The sequence below is a fragment of the Camponotus floridanus genome, unplaced genomic scaffold (genome assembly GCF_003227725.1).
Source record: "Camponotus floridanus strain SB8 unplaced genomic scaffold, Cflo_v7.5 scaffold7, whole genome shotgun sequence".
Classification (NCBI taxonomy): domain Eukaryota; kingdom Metazoa; phylum Arthropoda; class Insecta; order Hymenoptera; family Formicidae; genus Camponotus; species Camponotus floridanus.
In genome coordinates this window covers 1,451,307-1,472,187 of record NW_020229838.1, presented here as the reverse complement: position 1 = coordinate 1,472,187, position 20,881 = coordinate 1,451,307, and the positions used below count along the sequence as shown (strand labels likewise).

General features: G+C 35.6%; 1 protein-coding gene across 1 annotated transcript in view; it reads left to right on the top strand.

Annotated features, from left to right (window-relative positions):
- Nucleotides 1-20,881, top strand: part of LOC105251592 (laminin subunit alpha-1) — a 142,460-nt gene that overhangs the window by 14,080 nt on the left and 107,499 nt on the right. Inside the window, exon 2 of the mRNA XM_025413615.1 lies at nucleotides 12,625-12,944. Within this exon, the coding sequence (XP_025269400.1) occupies nucleotides 12,625-12,944 (320 nt within the window). The remainder of the gene's footprint in view (nucleotides 1-12,624; nucleotides 12,945-20,881) is intronic.

Here is a 20,881-nt window from a genome sequence, read left to right as displayed (position 1 = left end):
AAGAATACATTAAGAAATGTCATATAAAAATGTCAAATATATTATTTGGCATTTTCTCGTTAACCTTTATTTATCTTGATCATAAACGTTAGTATAATATTGATTTCTATAATTATATAATTTCGTAAAAGTTTTATTATAATGAATAAAAATTATTTAGAAAGGATAACTGCAATAACCAAACCAATCGATATTAATTGATATTAATGGGATAGAATGAAGCAGATATTGATTCTCTTGACCCTTTAAATCACCTAATCGCAATGATTGCATTGTACGAAATCGCAATAAATTATCGCGGGATAAGATTTATGTCGCTTAGAAAGTCAGCGGTGCACTTTTGGTAGAGAATCGGTTTTTTTTACCGATGTAAATTATGAATATCCTTATGAATATCTTTAGAAAGTGATAGTAATCACTTGACTCGGACAGTGGCTTAAATAAACTTCGTTTTTATGTAAAATCATATTCGTATTGCATAATTTTTTTACACACGGAAAAAACATTTGTAATATGATTGATAATTTAATGTTAATCAACATTAAATTGATTTTTTATAATCTTTTATGACAATATCCAGACATAAATAAATAAATACTTTTTAGCAATTATTTTTTCTTGCTAATAATAACTCGGGTCAAATAACTCGGGTCTAACTTTATATTGTTAATTATAAAAGTGAATTTACCAATGTTTATTACATTTATCAAATATTTCAAAAATATATCATATTTTGTAATAACTGGGGCATTATCCAATTATCGTCCTTGCATACTTAGACACTGTTGGATATTAATTTGCAGACAGCAAATTTTATTTATTAATACAGTTAGCTCTGAAACGTTATGCCGTGACGAAAGCCATCGACGCGGAAGTAGCCGGACAGGAAAATACGCGGTCGACGGGGAGTTTAATTCAACGATTTGCAACGTGTCTTCCATGGGCGCGCTTTATATACTTTGTTGTAAAGATGTCAGCGAGCTGACAGCGCGCCAGACACTTGAAAGGGACGAGCCAGTCACGCTCCCAGATCAGATCCTTTGTCGGCCGTGCAATTAAGATAAGGACTCGCAGGAGGAGAGGACGTTTCCTGTCACGGGGCGGCGATGTCGCGAGAGCCGCGAGACGCTTCGTAAGAAGTCGACACTTCCAAGAAAGGGGTTGATTGGCCGAAGCTTGGCTGTGTTCAATTTGCATAGCTATCATTCTAAATTGCGGTCTGGGAGGTCCGAGTACGGTTATTGTCGATGTAAAATCCCGAGCGAAATGATTCAGCATAATAATAAATTCATTCGAGTAATCGCGAAAACTTCCGGAGCTAGCGAGTTTGCGAGATCTACGTACGAAAAGAATTTTTGGTAAAATACTATTTTTTTTATTTTAATCGATCATAAATTAAAATTACAAGTATTTGTTAAAAAATATTCTGTATCTATTTAAGATGAAAAAATTATTTTTAAAAATATATAAAAATAATCCACGCGTTTATTACATAATATTGCCCAATTTTTCTGAAAGTTTTAGCGTCGAGCACGCACGAATAAAAAAGCGGTAAGCGTTAAATTCTAACGACTACCGCATATATGATTATTCACAAGTGTCGAGGATGAATAGTAAAAGTTAAGAAGCACTTAACTCACGTAGGTTGTCATAAATCGCGTTAATCCTACTGCGTGTGCGTTGTATCTCGTTTAGGCTACGCTTTCGATACGTCGCGGTGGTTATCAATAATCTATTAGCGTGTCATGACTGAATTAAAAGGCCTGGATCGAATGACAGGATGATTAATAATCGAAATGTGTACGAATATCGTGTGGGCGCAGCTGTCACGATTCGATCCTTCGAAGGAGAATGCGAGCATACAAATGGGCCACTGTAAGTCGGCCATCGTAGGCATTATGTTCATTAATCCGTTGCTATATACGTTTTACGAGTGAGAGATTGAATCTCAGAGCTGAATCTAACGATCTAATAGAGATCGGATTTAATACGCTTTTTGCTCACGCTAGTTAATCCTCCGTGATTAATTAATAGATTGTGATCGTACGTTGTTATTGTTTTCTCGAATCACCCCGTATAGCATCGAAATTAGTTATTCATATTTATCAAGCTCTATAAATAACCATAATAAGAGTTATAAATAAATGTTATAGTTATATTTTAAGGGGTTTATCATGTATTTTTAACATCGCGTTATCTGACTTGTTAACTTTTTTTTACTACTTGATATAAGTCAATAAATCCCATAAACCTTTACCATTTACCTTTTTTTTTTAGAGTTCTGAGATTACGCTATCTTTTTTATCTCATACTTTGTACACAATCATTGGATAAAAAACAATACCTAAAAAACCTAAAAAATCAAATCTAAAAAACCGTAACTTACGAGCACTAGGAAAACTGCTCCAATAATGTGTCGGGAATATACCTCTCCTTAAGTAGCGTGTAATGTTTCGATGTAGATGGAGAGACTCACGCGTCACAAATTATCGCCTTCCTAACTCTTGCATGGAAAACTCTTTCATGGGTCATAGGTTCTCGGGCACCTTATCGAGAAAGCACTTGTTATAGTAAGAGAGCGAAACCCATAAGTTCTTTCCAAGACCACAAATCTCTCTCTCGTAAGCTCTTACCCTCAAACGTGCACGCATACATAAAATATATATACATCGTGATTGTCGTACAATGCACGTACTCGATTATCTCAGGAATGCAATTACCGTGAATTACCCTTTTGTCGCGCTCCTTTTCTCGCATCGCATCGCACTCTGTCTATTTCTCCTCATTTTTTTCGCCGCGATGCGCTTAGCACATTAGCATCACAATTATTGCGCAATTTTTCAAACACTCGTATAATTTCGACGCTAAATAATTATATAATAATTCAATAATATATATTATATATTGAATTAATAAAATATATTAATTCAATAGACGCTATTAATAAGTAAATAAATGTACGATTTATTCGAAACCATGCTTTATAATTTTATGCGGCGATTAAAAACTGTCAATTATATCTCGATCTCATGTCACAAAGTTAATGACGCGTCGCCTAATTTTCATTGTAAATAGTGTGAAAAATTCTAGTTTCGCAAACAATTGCGCATCATCTCTACGCTATTGTTTTCTCTATTGTTATCAATTGGAGGATATCGTGCCCATTTGCGCCAAATGGAGAAGGATAGGCGGCAGCGGCAGGAAGCGCGATTATCGTATAGAAAACGACTCACAATCACTATTGTTGTTATCGACGACCTATTGTGGGAATACTAAACGCGTGACAGTCACTATTCAAATTTATCACGTCGGGCGTGGTGCAACCACGTGGTAGCACGTCACTCACGTCAGACGATTTAAATTGCAAGCGCCGCGCAAGAGAGCGGCTCGCGTTTACCGCACCCGCGATCGCTTTGACGTTTACCGCGCCAGGTGCGCCGGACGTGTAAACAAAGAATGGTTATTGCATGTGTATGTGCGCGCGCGTATTACAGTAGTCGCTACTTGTATCCTTTCATTGTACTATTTGCATTCCCTCCTGCATTCGTACTTGTTCCTCGCGATGGAACACTCTTGATGCTGAACACTCGCCTCGCGTGAGAGAGTTCATGAAAAAATATTCGTATGAACTTGACATTTCCGTCACACGATCGTATAATTTTTCTTAATCTGATATTGTATATTTTTAACAGTTTAATTTAATTACAAATAATATTTAATTACAAATATTTATACTCGATAGCTGAAGATTTTGAAATTGCGAATCTCGAAGTTTTAGAGGCCGGTGAAAAATAGGGATGTATGTGGGAGGAGGCCTTTTATTTTTTTAATGAAATAAGGATTAAAATATATATATTCTGCACAATCGCGAAACGTGATGCAGCAATTACAATGAACTCGATACGCGTCGAGGCAGATTAGATCGCGCTTAATTGCAGTGACTTGGGCGCGAACGAGTGCCAATCGGCATTTCTATTAATCCCGCTCTTATCTCGATGACGTATCGCGTCGAATTCTTTGACTGGCACGTTCGAATGCGGCGCGTGACCATTAATATTACGGCTCGTTAATCCCACGGAGAGCGAGTCTGATTAATCGATCGAGCCGCACCGGCGATCAGCTGACATCAATTATCGCATCGGACGGGTTTTCGTTTTCGACCCGATATTCGCCTCCGGACTTGTGTACGAAACTTGCCGGATCGATAATCGATTTCTCGCAGCGTGCAAACGCACCTGTAATCCTGAGCATCCGTGTAAATCAGGTGAACAAAACGTCGTGTCGATACATGATGTAAATAACGTGATTTATGTATGAGATTCTTTCCATAATTTTATTAATAGCAGATTAAATTTTAAAAACAGACGAATTGTATTATTTTATATTTAGTTTCTTTATATTTTTATTTATATTTATATTTATTTATATATCTTTATATTTATTTTTATATTTTTTTATATATTTTTATATTTATTAGCTCTCTTGCGAGATTTAAAATTAATTATAATAATAATTATAGAAACACATAAATTTTCACAGTTAGAAATTTTAGATTGAGATAGTTAATTTTAAATTGAAACAGTTAATAAAATTTGTGAAGATTATTTCACAAATACATGAATACAAATAATTGAATGTGCGAAGTAACTTATAAATGCAAGAGCTCGTCGTAATCGGCATGAAGAGAGAGCTATGTCGGAAGTGCAATGTCAAAGTGAACGTACTAACATGTGTGTAAACGCACTTCAATCCAATGACGGTATCCAGCCCCGAGATTGGTACTCCAAATGAAGAAAATTAACTTTGACAGTTTGAAGTGGCGGTCAGAACATTTCTTTTCGCTGTCTCAATAGGGTAAAAATATCACCAACCGTCTGGAAAGCACGATGCTTCCTCTCTGCGGGTAGTCAAAGGTCGTAGATCCGGCAATGAAGTGCTAAGAATCCTGAAATTCGCACAATGTGGCACGTACTATATTCGAGATCGTAGTTCTCGACTAAATAAAGAGAAAGGTCCGTTAAAAAAATTTTTATTATAGCCGCAGGTTTTGTATTTTACATCGATTTCGATTTCTTGGGAAGACATCCTTTTTCCTTTGTCGACACACCTGAATACAAATGTCACTTTAGATCTAAAGAGGAACAGGTAAACTAGCATTCCGACACTTCTCGACAAATATTTTTTTTCACTTTTCGCCGGAAACGAGTCCTCGTTTTATTCGCCAATATGTTAATGGAGATGTAAAGCGATCTTGGACGAGATATCATGCTCGATAATTTATTATAATTATTGTCGGGTATCGGGTCTCTGCCACGTCAAGTGCTAATTTATTGCATGTATCGCCAACGGGACCTCCGCGATTTCTATTCATATCTTACGCACACGCATGAATAGACTTGACGCCGATTCTCAAAAGCGAGTAGGTTTCACGACAAATGACGCAACACACACACACACATACACACGTACAATAAAATGTGAACTCACTGAGAGTCCATTCCCGAACCAATATTTTATTATTATACTCGTTCCGATACCGGTATCTCGTCTTTGATTTGTAGCCTACCGACAAAATATTTGCTACCTCGCACACTATTTTGTCGCGATTTATTTAATGATTGTGAAAACATAATATTGTTAATATACATGTATGTTTTTTATAAAGTATCAATGTATAAAAAATAAAATATTTAATTAAAATATTTAATTAAAGAATATAAGAAAGATTTAATTTAAAGATACATAAATAAAAATGATTACATTTATTAGTTATTTAGTTAAACATCAATATACTACAACTGGTGACTATTTTATTTTTATTCAAAATCTAATAATTTATCAAAAATAAATTATTTTTTAATCCGGTCCTTAAAAATTACATGGAACAATCCACAATTAATTATCAGAATCGTCAAAAAAATTTTTTAAAAGTCACTTTGAGAACTCAGGGGTTACCATATTTTACATCGTTAAGCGAGAGCGAGGCTTAAATCCGGTCAGTGGTTTGCTTTGTTGTATACATACATATTTTTTTTGTGCTCACCGGAGGATACGATCCTCGAAACACGGATGAAACAAGCCATGGCTGGTTGAACTATTAGTCATAAGGACCACCAAGCGCGGTCCAGGTGCATGTAGGCCAAACCACACTGGGATATTTTGTAAACACGTTATCGTGAACACGAGGAGAAATGGGACTCTTAAGTGTAGCTCGTCGAATCCTCCGAGAGGATACGCTGTATCTATTAGCGGAACAGAACGTTGCTTCAGAGAGGGAATGGCTCAAGTGAGAGTCTCGTTCGATTCTCGAGAGGAAAGAACTCTTTGCCGGACAATAAGCTTGTTACGCGTGTAACGAACCGAAACGAACAAATGATGGTAGGTCGTCATTGTTTTTTGATATGATAATAAACTTGCCCTATATTTTCATATAATTAGCTTTCGATAAGCTTGGATAAATACACGCATATTACTCACGAAATATTGACAATTCTGCTTAGAAAAATATATTAATTGTATAATGATCACCGAAAAATATGACATCACAGATTTTATATTTTATAATCGAGTGAGAGATAATATTGAGATGTAGCATAAAAATAAATTCAAATATGACAATCTTTTTTTTCAACTTTCTTTGTTTGTAATTTTTATTATCAGAGTATATATATATATATATATATATATATATATATATATTTCCGAAAAAACTTGAAATTCTCGGAAATTTTTTTTTTGAAAAATCAGGGAATTTTCATGGAATTTTTAAAATTACTTCTTTAATCATTTTTTTACATCCTCATCAGCATATATTAATTTATCCTATACATAAATATTTATTTAAAAAATTATATTTAATAAAAGATATGAAATTTTTTAGGTTTAAATTATATTAAAATTACATTTATTAGATCACATTCAATTAAAAAACAATATACTATAAGTGTTGACAATTTTATTTTTATTCAAAATTTTATAATTTATCGAGTCATTTATTTACTTATATTATATTATTATATAAACAAATTATTTATGTTATATTATAAAGTTTAGAATAAATAAATTTTAAAATTGTATTTATACAAAAAAATTCTTTAATTTTGAAGAAAAATACCTAGAAAATCATAAAATTCTCACGCAATTTATTTACAAGATTCGAGTATACATCCTGATTACGCTTTCTAACATTTCTCTCGTAATGTTAATGTGGAAATAATCGATTTGGACGGCGACAAATTGCAAAACGGCGTCGAATAGTTAGGATTAGATATGGCGACGTAATTCTAATAACGGCATCCTCCTGGGTGATAATTACTTCAGAAGCTTTTACTACCGCGACGGCGTAAACTTCATCGAGCGTAAACCGATGGCGGGGTCGCGTCGTCCTCCGTTCCTCGGCGCATTCTGTCTCATGCAAATCACGCGGTATGTGTCGGTTGCGCGGTCTTACCTCTCGTACGCGTTGCGTAGGCTCGCAGACGCACGTGGACACGTGCGGGAAGACGAGACAGGAGTTATTTCCGTCGTCATCAGTCACTCTTAGCGGACTTAAAGTCCTCGCAGCGGCGAGCGCTAGAGGCGAAGAGGAAGCGAAAGGCGCGGAGAGCGGGAAAGGAGACTCCGATTTCGTTTGCGTGGACATGATACAATGCCGCGGTCTCTGCTCCTTTTCTGGAATCGCCGCGATCCTCCCTCTCGCCGTGTTGCGACTATTATAGGAAGACTGTATGTACGTATATTTAAGAGAGAGTCGAAGTATATGGGAACGAGAGAGATGCAAGGGAGGGAAAGTCGTGTACTAAACGCAGAGTTGTTCGTCAAGCTTGGGAGGCGGTAGTGGCAAAAGGAGAACTCTTTTAAATTTGAGAGTGTTTTCTCAGCAAACACTTAGGTGGATGACTAATTATAGAACTACTTAAATTGTGTAATTAATTTCGAGTAAATTCTAAAAATAAAATATAATTTATAAGTTGTATAAGTTTTCAGTTAGCAATTTTCAAACTGATACAGTGGATACATTTATTAGAATGTTTTTTCATAATATTTTTTCGTAATTTTCGTTCTGATTTCACAATTTCCTTTAACAATTGCGATTATCTCTATGAAAAAAAAAAGATTGTATTCATAGTAACGTTTCGCTCGAGTTGTGCAATCCATTCATGAAACCCGAGTGCGTCTTGGCAGGTCAAATCGAGAACGGAAGAATACATCACACATAACAAATGACTCGGTAGTAAAGGTTCTCGAACCAAGCCTCGGCCAATTTCCTGATCACTCATGTCTCTCCTCTGCCATGTCAACAGAAACGGACCACGCCTGTGTTCAGCACTTTACATGTTTGCTATGCTATTCATCGGACATGTATCCGACATTAGAGCACATTGGACGCGCCTTCTTGAAATTCGCGAAGCGATCGTTGCAAGGTGCATCGGGAGAAACGATCATGATTAACGATAATCAACGGTTGTTTCGAAGACAGGAGAAATAGGACGCGTTACCTCGAACTCGATCGTTAGAATTTAAATCGTTCGTTGAATTTCCAGGAGAAACGAAAAGCGAAGGTAAAATGTGTGGGATGCGTCGCGATGAAAGCTATTCTTGGCGTAAGGAATGCAACGGTGATAAATGTTTTTCGAGACGACAAAAAAAATTACACTAAAATCGTCAGGTTATAAAACAATAATAATATTTTTTCAAAATGTAAACACTTTTATTAGCCCACATGTTAGCCCTTTCTGCGCACCATCTATTTTACATACATAATATATGCAGTTTATAATAAAATAAATAATATATACAAATATATATATATATATATATATTTATATTTATTATATATTATATATATAATAAATAATAAATAATATAATATGCAAGAATCTTTGGAAATATTTTCATTTACTTATATCATGGAATTGATTCTTTTTTCATGGCAATAGGAGAAATATTTGGACATTATTAGACGCTTTTAGAACGAGATGCCATTGTGTTTTTGCTTGCCATTGAAACAACATCCTAATCGCGAGAGGAATAGGAGCGGTTCGGTAGACACGCGCACAATGCGTGTCTGCTCGTTTTTCGACGAACGCGCGCCCAGTTGCTTTCTTTCTTACGCGCGCATAATGCGCGCAGTTTGGCGCAAGCAGCACGTCCGGGAGATTTCTGCCACGTTGTTCTTGAAATAGGGAGCTACTTATGTGCGCTTATGCATCGGGGCTTACCAGGACTCGTACAGATTCGTCATCGGACTCAGAACGTATGAGCAAAGCGAGCGAAGCCTTCGCCTTTTACGTAGCCGACGTTTGTTTTGTTAGGGATCTTCTAGGGTTGTGAGGGGCGTGGGTTGCTTCCGCGCATTATTCGCGTACGTACGTCGCTTTTATGCACGGAAAGGATGATTAATCTTGATAATAAGTTAAAACGCGACATATAAAGCAGGAAAAAAATTGCTTTAACCTGATAAATTAACGTAGATACACAGAAAAAAGGACATTCTTGTTTCGAAATATATTTAGTTTTAACATGGAAATCTTGAAATGAGGTTATATTGCGTTAATTAAAGAAAAAATATACTCGCTTGAATAATTGCTTACTTGAATGAAGTCATTTTATACAGTTCAATCGAGAGAAATATATTCTTATGACTTAAGAACTTGTACAAGTTTTGATTTGACACTTATTTTTTTTCTGTGTATATTCGATTAAAATTTCTCGATAGGTTGTGCAAATTTTCAATTTTTTTCTACTTTACAAGTAATAAATGAACATCATAGATCTTCTTTTTTTAGAACATTGATTAAACAAAATTTCAAAATTAAAAACTATTGAATAATTATTACTAAATGATATTTTGACAGTTTTGTTTATGTCAGCGTCAATTTGGCTACAAAATAATTCTGATTAATATAGATTTATTAAAATTGACAGTTGAAGAAAACAGGCTAAACGAAAAAATGACAGAAGGTTCGTTAACGATGTGAAATATTGCGAAGCGATTAGTGTAGTCTGATTAGCGCGTTTTGCATAACGCTCGGTTAACGATCTTTTTTACGATAGCACCTGTACACGAGCGTTAACAGGGCTGTTATTAAATATTATTTAAGCGAGCGATACCAAAGGATCATTATTTTCCGCTCGCGTGATGTTGTATAAATCCGCGCGAGGCGCGAGCATTAATCAAAAGAGTGATGGATCACGAGTCATCTTCGCAGATAATACTGACAAAATAGCGAATTTGACAACAGGTTCAGAATAAATAAATTTATTAAAATCGTATATATATATATATATATATATATATATATATATATATATATAAAAATAGATTAATTATTGAATAGAGTCAACAATGAAGATAAACAATTAACAAAATTATTCGTCACAATATATCCTATCAAAATTATTAATGCTCACAATGCATTCAAAATGCAATTATATGAAAGTCAAATAGTAGAAAAAACATTTTTTACAAAAAAAAATAAAACGCGAATATTATATAAAATTTTATTCACGAGAAATATGTGAGATACAAGTGGCTGGATGGAGAATCAAACCCGAATCTTTCGCTTTCCGGGCAACTGCTTCAAACCACTGAGCTATCCAGACCTCATACCTTGAGTCACATCTAAAACTACTATTTAAAATTTTTTTGGTGAAATATTACAGCCCTTTCCTTCAACAGCTCAATTAAAGAATCTAAGGCATCTGAAACGATAACGAATGTAATCAATGTATTTTCTCGTGCTCTCATAATTTATTATAATGAAAAAACAAATTTAAATCTGAATTTTTTACTCTAATTTATGAATAAACTTTTATATTTACATTCCAAACAAGTGCCGATAGAGATATTCGCGTGTATGAACATTGGTTTTCCGTAAGAAGCGGTGAGCACGTCATAAGTGACCACATCCCTCAAGATCCCTCTAGTAAATACATCTTATACATCCCATAACGTATATCTTGAATCTAAATTCAAGATCAATATGTATTACAATACAAGAAAAATCTCGATATTTGCTTTTTATTTAAAAATTCAATAAAATGATACATGAATGAAACCACGAAGATATAATATTTTTTAAATAATAATAACTTGAAGATTAAAAATGACTTATGTGTAATTTAGACAAGGGATACAATGTTTTATTAAAGTTTAAAAATGACTTATGTGTAATTTAAACAAGGGATACAATGTTTTATTAAAGTTTTTGTCAATCAACACAAACGAGTCCAGGGAAGTCTCGATCGATCGCTTCTTTCCGCTGCAATTTCCGCGATGATCAATTCATTATATCACCGGCGCGGCGTGTCGCAAAGTGTCTTATCTCTCGCGGATAATTCGTCACGTTTCTTACATCGCTGTGCACTCGTGTAAGCCGTTGGAGAAGCTGGCGGAACCTGTTCGCTGCATCTCGTTGCTGCATCTGCGGCCTGTTCGCGCGCGCACGACTGGTTTTGCGTTGCGCTCTGTCAAAACCTGTTGATGGATGCGTCGTCCAGCAGAAAATGACGGGATCAGCCGCGTCGCTTCGATTACACAGTCCCTTTTTTTCATTTGTTTTGTTTGTCAGTTTCCCTCGTCTCGGAGATGTTATGCCCGGTCCGACGCGAAAAATTGCGACTTTTTGATGTATAGTAATTATAACTGACGATTGGCCGGAATAATTACACGCGCACATTTGTATAATTGACGGCTCTGATCGATTGAAGTTTACGTTCCGAAACCTCGAATGCCACGCACAACAAATATATCATATATATTTCTTGTAAAGCTGTCAGTTGTCAGAAGTTTGTTACGCGTAAAGTTATAATTTATTAAGAAAGAGATACAGATCTATCATTCGCTCTCTCTTTCTTTTTCGTTTACGATTTAAAGAGAAAATTATTCATTATTCATTATTATTCATTTATATCATGAATTGTTTAATTTGTTTTATTTAGAAATGAAAAGCGATTAGTTTTTATCAGTTATAAGTTTATAAACCTGTCTAATAAAAATGTCAGGAGGAGCAACATCTTGAAAGACTGATGTAAAATTAGCTTTTCCTACATGAATTTTCTACATCAAATGAATTTATGAGACACTAATATACATCTTCGACCTCACAGCAGATGTTTGCCGAGTAAACATACGAAACGGCTGGGGACTGACACTCGCGATGATTTATCGGCGCCACGTACCAATACACCGATTCGTCAATAAAAGGCACCAGTAAAACCTCGTGAAATGAAAATAAAAAGAGATTTAAAAACAAAGTTTTGACGACGCGCGATTCTATTTCGGAATCTGACGAAAGTTTCGATGGTAACATAAAGCCTTTAAAAATGCACATTGCCCCAATTTTATATCGCAGTCAATTATATCAAGCCATAACACTAATAATAAAATTTTATAACTCAATATAATTATGATAATATCGTGATAATAATTATGATATTTAAAATATAGAAATTTTTCAAACAAGCTGTCATCATATAATTATGATAATATCATGATAATAATTATGATATTTAAAATATAAAAATTTTTCAAACAAGCTGTCATGTATAATTATGAGATTTTTTTTCTTTTATTATCAATCTCGATGAATCTTTGATGAAAATTTTTCCTTTTAATTTTAGCTTCGAGAGGATCGTACAGTCATCGTTCAGCTCTTAATAAGAATTTGAAAAATGGCGGTCTCTTTCCGTCCACGTTCAACGTCGCTGCGAAAGCTGACATATTCGTAAACGCGACATGCGGCAAAGAGGGTCCGGAAACTTTTTGCAAGCCTTCGGAGTTGTCGAGATGCGCCGTTTGCGATTCTAGGAGTCCCGATCCTGGCAAGAGGCACAACATCAGCAACGTGCTCGATCCGAATCCTAGCAAATGGTGGCAGAGTCCCACGTTGGCCAAAGGCGATCAGTACGAATACGTGACGATTCTTCTGGATTTGAAACAGGTAAATGTTTGTAATCATTTTTCAACAAATGCTAGAAATTTTTCAGCAAATTGTTTATAGAAATTTTATTTAATAAACATGAGATGTGTGAGATTTTACGATTTTTAGTATTCAAAAGAGAAATGGAGATACGTTTTTTTTAAGAGTTCTTTAAGAGAACATTCATAATATCTACATTTATATCTACATTTTATTTTTGTATCTACATTTTACTTTTTTCCGAATAGACCTATTCTCAAAATTCCTTCGGGTTCGTATTAAAAGGCTCTTGTCCCCGAAAAATCGTGGAATCTTTTTTCTCTCGTTTGACTCGGTTCTTGCATTATATCTTTTGGTTCCAATTTATGTCATCCACTTGATGCCGACAGAGCCGAACCAAACTGAGAAAGGGATAGATACGAGAAACGAGAGAGAGAATAGAATAAGAAAATCGACAAACTCGCGTAAGATGAAAAAGAGAAAGATGCCGATAGCAGGGGGGACAGGGAGAGAAACAAGAGGGATAGGGAAGCTGAATCTCTTTAGAGGATTCCTTTCCGGAAATTTACGTGGCGGCTCGCAGGTATGTCCCATGTGCATGTGGCCCTTTGTCCTTTAACAAATTGCGAATGGCGGAATATAAAGAAGAAAACGACATTTTAACAAGCATAGGCGGCCCTCTTTTTTAAGACCGTCAATAATGAGAACTTCGAGAGTATCGCGAAATGAATCTGCGGGAGGTGTAGAAGTGTCGATATGACAGGCAAGGGTGAGCTAAATTTTAACGAGAGGGTATTTCATTCCAAAGCGTGGGAAGGTCTTTAAAGAGCCTCGAAATAAATCGTTAATTTTATTCTGAAATTTTATATGTGATTTTTTTGAATCAAAATTAAACGTTTAAATATTATGCGAAATTTTGTAAAAAAATAAAAATAAAAGTTATAATAGAAAAATAGAAATATTTTTTGTTTAAAAATATATTATAAAAGAAAAAATAATTTTGTATGGCCTTGTTCAATTAGAATGAAAAATTAATATCTGTTAGAATTTCGTTTTTATCTTTATGATGAATTATATACAATATATGAAAATTAATATAACATTAATATTACATTCACATATTTAAATTATTCAAAAGTTGTACGTTGCAGTTTGAATCTTAGAAATACACCGGATGCTAATTAAACGCTGATCGTTCGACGAGCGCGCACGCGCAATTTGCTAATTGATCCTCCCATGCAATATGATAGCCGGGGGAAGAAGTCCTGAGTATAATTGATACGTTAATGTGCTCGTAAAACCCGCACCGTATCACAATAATGAACACGTTAAGATAGGCGAAGTCTCGTTGTGTAATTAGAAGTTGGAGGACCGCAACCTCATTGGCCCTTAATTGGATTCTGATTACGAACCTAATCCGTTCCCCCCGTTCAGACTATCTTCCGCGTGTGATCGTGTCGTGGGTGTGTCGTTTTACGAAAGCCGATTCTCCTCTAACGATCCATAATTAGGAGACCTGATTGAACGAATTAATACTACGTGCGCAATAGAAAATTTTCGAGTCTTAAAAAAATGAACTTATACTTCTGGCGTAACGAAAACGATGATCGATTTTTTTAATGATCATTCACGATGGTCTCATAATTATAATTTCACTTTACGAGTATGTAATTATACTATAGGCATTTTCTACGAGAGTTAGTATCACACGATCACCATAAACTATATTATTAAATACATAGTTTAATGTTGACAGTGTGCTTTCAGTATTTAATTAAGTAGAGAGACATGGCCAACGAGAAAATCATAAGGTTAATGTTGAAAATAATGAAATTGGTTTTTTATTTTATCATGTTATCAATTTTATAACTTTGTAATATGTAATAATAAAATTAATCACGATATGGTATATGAAGGAAGATATTATTATAAGCTATCTTGAAAGAGAAAAAAATAGTATATATAATGTTTTTTTTAAACGTAAGAAACTTAAAATCTATAGCTCATAAGAAAGTATTTCTTTTCAAATAATGATGCTGTGAATTTCTCGTTGCGCTTTATAAAGAAAAGATTGGCGATGATTTATCGCGACATTTTTAAATTACGACTTGTGGATATCGGGAATGATTATGCTAATCGGCGAATAAGCGATACGCGGGAGGGCATATTTATGATCCTCGTTAACGTTCATTGCGCTTATTAATTTTACAGCCGTCCAGTTACTCGTTATTGTTTTTTTAATCCCACAAATCAGCGTTAAATTAATATGATGCATCAATATTAGTTATTGTTATTGTCGTTATGTTGCTTTTATAGTTATAAATGGTTATCTAAGATTAATATTAGTGTTAATTTGTAACAATACTCGAATAATTTCTCCTCAAATTGAGCGAAGAAATATAAATAATTTTTTAAATTCCTAAAAATAATTTCGGAAGATTTAACATTTTTTATTATTATTAATTTTGTTACAATAACAAAGCTGTAAAATCAGCATTTACTAGTTGTCTTTTTTTTATACAAAAAGATGAACATAATGATAATAAAAATAATATTGATTACATATCGATATGTGGAATAGAGTTGAAATTTATTTCCTGATTTTCGAGAAAAAAATTCCCACGCGTTGATCGGTGCCGTTATCTCGTTTCGTGTATAACTTCTGTTTGCGCTACTGATTGACATGACCAAGCGGCAAGATCGGTCCCGCCTCCCACGCGAAGGCGTCCAGTGAAATAAATTAATTTGTTCGTGCCGAAAAGAGACCGCTTGATGGACAGCCTTTATCTCGATATATATGGCGAGGAGGCCGAGACCACGTTGCGCAATAATTAACAGACGGCTACAAATGATCGGCAAACATTAAGAAAGGAGCTATCGCCACCGTAACTCTCGACTTACCGCTTCTCGATTTAATGAAAGAGGAGTGATCATTTTTTTTATTGCAGAAAATTTATTAGTACTTCTAATAAAGCTTGGAAAGTGCATTTAATATATTTTGCAAGCGAAAATAAAGAATTTATTATATATTGTTAACAAAGTATCTATCTCTTGAACACGAATATAAAATAATTTTTAAAAATTGAATAGAAGAAGAGGAGTTGCAATGATTAATCTTAGATTATCGTTAGGAAATTCATTAATATTCTCAGCACATTGTTAAAGAAGAAATTCAATTGATATATATTTTACAAAGAAATAATGGAGAAAAAGCTGTGATCATTAATTAAGCTTCTTTTACATCAATTTAAATAATTACAAATTATTAATAATACAAAAATTCATTATACATTAAAATATTTTTTAAATCTTCTCGAAATATTATATCGTACTCGTAAAAATATAAATATCAAGAGTATCAACCGACACCATGATACCGCGCGTGGTATCACTCGCGTGGATCGCCAAAAAGAGAAACGATCCTGTCGAAGGATCGAAGCGCACGTCAAACCGCCTCCCTCGAATAGCGTTGAAACGGAACGGGCGAGTTATTGGCTCTTGTGGATCGACGGCACATCTAACCCCGCGGCGAGAAATGGAACGAGAGCGAAAAGGAGCAAGGAATGGTACTCGAGAGCAACGATTGAAGGCAGCCGAATCCTTCATTGTTCACGGATTAGCGAGTCGAGTTGCCGTCGTCCCTCGAAAGCCTGCCTGTTCGAGGTCCTCGAACCTGGGCGCGCGCACCGTCTTCTTCGTCGACCGGGTGAATGAATCATCTTCTCTGGGCGGGCTGGACTGGAACCGGGAGGGGTGGGAGAGGTGGGACGAGGCGGACGAAGTCACGAAAATAATACCTCGTGGGGTGGAAGATCGTTTCACGTCCGACGAGGGGATTTGTTTTTTTTTCCTATTCATGGGCCGTGAGCCTCTTGTGCGGATGATGTATACATATGTTACACGACGACGTAATCGTGACTTTTCATCCGAATTTTATGGCCGTCTAATGTTGGACGTTATTGGATTGTTATGCATCGTGAGGCGTTTATGAATTAAATCGAACATGATATGATCTCTCTCTCTCTCTCTCTTTGTATCATATGAAATTCTTTCATAAAAATTTGGAGCAACAAAAATAAATTTTTAATCAATCTAAAAATGATTATGAATTAATTAATAATAATCTCTGTCGGATACATAATTTCCGATGGAGATCCTGACAGAATTGTCTCTTTCTTTCGACTAAAATCTGTGAGAAGGAAAGCGAGACGAATAATTAGTTTATTTTTTATGTAATATTATGCCTATAATAAAGATGCATAAAAATCATCATAAATCATGATAGTGTCTCGATCGAGACCGTTGAACCTGCTTAAGGTGATTGCTGGGCGGCTTCGTTGCTTTTATCGGGACGGCCACCGTTGCGGCACGTCACGAATTTACCTCGTAATTCAATTCCCACGGCCAGTGGCGATAATTACAGACTACGGCACGCGGCCCTTACAAGTACAACCGAGCCGCGACCGGCCATCTTTTTGCCTTATGCTTACCGTTGATCGTCGCTGCAGGATGCAGGGCGAGGCGATTAAACGAGATTCTCCGGTGTGATGGAACTCTAAGCGATAATCGCGTCATGAATTTACGGTCGTCGATTAAAAGAGATGAATCAAAGTTATAAGCAGATCGTAATCGAAATTGTTATTAAGCATGTTACACAATTCAGGTAAAATTACATATTGAGGAAAATATTTATACTATCAAGATAATTATCGACTAATTAAATATATATCATTTTGATTGAATGTTTTTCTAGTTGAAATTTTGCTTCTGTTTTCAATATCAATTTTCTCACGTTCATAAATTCCAAGAGATTTTTCATAGGTTTATTTTATAGTTGAACTTCTACTTTCGATCTTAAATAGGCAACAAATTTTCTATTTACAAGAGTTTAAAAAGTTGAGTGTTTTTAGCAAAACTAAATAGTTTTAAAAGAGAGGAAATGATTTGATTATGTATATTTAAAATATATATAACGTAATGTTAAATTAAATTAATTAAAAATGAAGATATTAAAGTAGAAAAAATGTCGACTCGGGTAGAATTGAAAATCATTCAAGATTTTTTTCATGTTTTTATTTTTATTTATTTTCATTTAAATTTCCTCTATATATCAGTAATTCGATAACATAAAGGTTCATGTATTGTACGATCGATCAACCGTGTACGAGATCGTTCCCTTGCTTCTTTCCTCGCGTCCACTTTTTCCTGCCGAGTGAATGGCGTGAATTATTATCTAGGTTCTCGTTCGAGAACCGACAGGGACTCGATTATTAAGATATTTCAGGGCCCGATATTGCTTGCACCGGCCTCATTGAAGCTTCCCTGGCAACAGGAACGCGGCACACGACGTCGTTTGCGGCGCTTCACGCGCGTAAATTGGTTTTCTTTGATTCGTGGAACCGGCCGATAATTAAAACGTCGTTTTATTTATGACGAGACGAAAGTTTCACGGGACGTTATCTCGGCGGCTCCTCGCACGCAATAAGAAAATCACGAGACGAAGAGACACGCAAGCGCGAGATATTCGCTCGTATCGGAGATTGGCTTTCGTTAAGTTAAGAAGCGGAACGAAATTTAAAGCGACATTTTATTTATCGCGCCGAGAATTTTACTTTGCGCGATGTTATCGCGTTAGGTTGCTCCGAAAGATTTGCGGCCGAGCGGCTGCGAAGAGACGTGCGCGCCTTTCGCAGGCGAGCTAATCGAGAACATAACTTAATTAAATCTCGATTTGTTTATCATTGAAAGTAAATTACTTATGCGTTTGTGGTTTCTTTGAGATGCTATCGGTAATATATGAATTTTTATCACGTAACGTTTATAAAGTTTAATCTTAGTTTAGACACATACAGAAGATTGACGATTGCTCTGTCAAAGATGGTCGAGTCAAAGGGGAAAATTCACTTATTACATCCTTACAAATGTGTGAAATATTTTAAGACTCGTGACTGAGTAAATATTCAAAGGCGATGATGGCTTGTCGGCCAATTATGCCAAAATGTGAAAAAATCGACAATAAATCGAATTCTCATTCCTTGAAAGTTGGACGAAAGGTTACAAAATCGTCATAAAAGAAAAAGCATGATTTAAAAAAAAATATTAAATTTTTATTTGAGGAGAAATTATATCATGTTCGGAATTTTAACACAACAAATAAAAATTACACTACAATCATATTCTTTAAAGCAAGATATTCCTTTATTAAATTGATTATTATTACATTTAAATTATTTGACCCTCGCGTGATGCAGCATCATATTTGGAAAAAAAATGTAGTAAATCGCGTTATAAAGATTATCGAGAGTCATAATTTGCCATTCAGAGCACTTTGCAAATGGAGAACGAGAATAACGATGATAAATCCGAATGTATTTCTTACTTCTGCACCTCGTATCGAAAGCGTGTCAATTACCTGGTGAAATTTAATTATTCTGAATTATATTGAAACGCAACACACATCCGAGCGAAATATATATCATCATTTGCATTCGCGCTTTAGTCTCATTCATTCTCTTAAATTGCGATCGCAGAATTTCATCTCGACAATCGAATAAACTTATCGAAATAATTCACACCTGCAAGCAATTATTGAGAAACGCTGAGATGTTGAGTGTGTCTGGATGACGCCGATTCGAAATAAACAAATCATCTCTCACGCATCATCAGTAATAATTTCACATTTAGAAATAACGACGGAGATCCATCCTGTATTTAGAACGATCCGCCACGTCGTTACAGTCTGACAACTTTACGGCAATTAAGCTTGTACCACACGATGCGCGCTTTCGGGTTATTTTTAAGCCCGGACGCGGACTCCGCGAAGGAGAAAGAGGGAAAACGGATATAGACGGATGCGCTTGAATCCATAATGTAGTGAAGGGTTAACGATCGGAAGCTCGGGGGAGATTTTTCGTTGGTCTCTTCCTTTCGTTCCCTTCGAGAGGAGTCTCTCACGGCCGAGCGGATATAAATTCGGATCGACCTTACGTCCGATGCAGGTTTATGGGAGCAGGTATTTACCTCGCGAAACTTATACACGGTGCCTCCATACCTTCAGCTCTACCGGCATCGATGCGAACGTATTCGCGTCCTAAATGCGGTTCCTTAACCGAGGGAAGAGCACGGTAAAAGAAGAGGAAAAAAGAAAGGAAGGAGATCCCGAGAAGGGTCGCGACTCGATGGGCTTTCGCCTCGTATCCGAAATCGAATTATTCGATCCGATTAACCGACGGTGTTTGTAAAGAGGAGAGGGAGGGCGACACGATTCTCTGGCGCAATACTTATCGATCAGTTCACCTCTTTGTTCCTTACTCGTTTTGAATATTTTTTATTAAGTATTCTCTCTTGTCAAAATTTAAATAACATTTGTTACATAATTCTAAAATTTTTTTAGCGGTTTTTTGGATTTAAAATTAGCTTTACAAAAATTATTAATACATTAAAAAGATATTAGAATAAGATTTTGCATAGTTCTCAGACAGAAGTGAACTTGAATGATCTTTATCTTGGGACAAAAGACTCAAAATTTTATCTCGGCTTTAATCAATTGCGCTTGTTGCGGATTCTTTTGGAAGTGGATTCTGTTGCAAATGAATCTGGATCTATTAAATCTAGAAAATGAAGATTGTTTAAAGAAATACATCTCCAGCAACACGAAGTATATTCGATAAAGAATTTATGTAACGTGAAGGGTCTTTCTCTCATCTCACGACTCTTTGACCCTCTTTTAAAGGAGCCTGAGCAATTCCCTTTGAGAAACCGAATCGAGTCGTAAAATCGACGGCCTTGGACCACCCAAGGCTCGCGATAATACGTTTCCCCGAACTTTCTCGAGTAATGAAGGCGATTCTGCTCGTAACAAACCGCCTCGAAAGACGCGCGTTACGTCCGCGCATCGCGCATCGTGTTGAAGTTAAAGGACGCCGGACCCCTCTCACGTCACTCTTACAATCACGCTT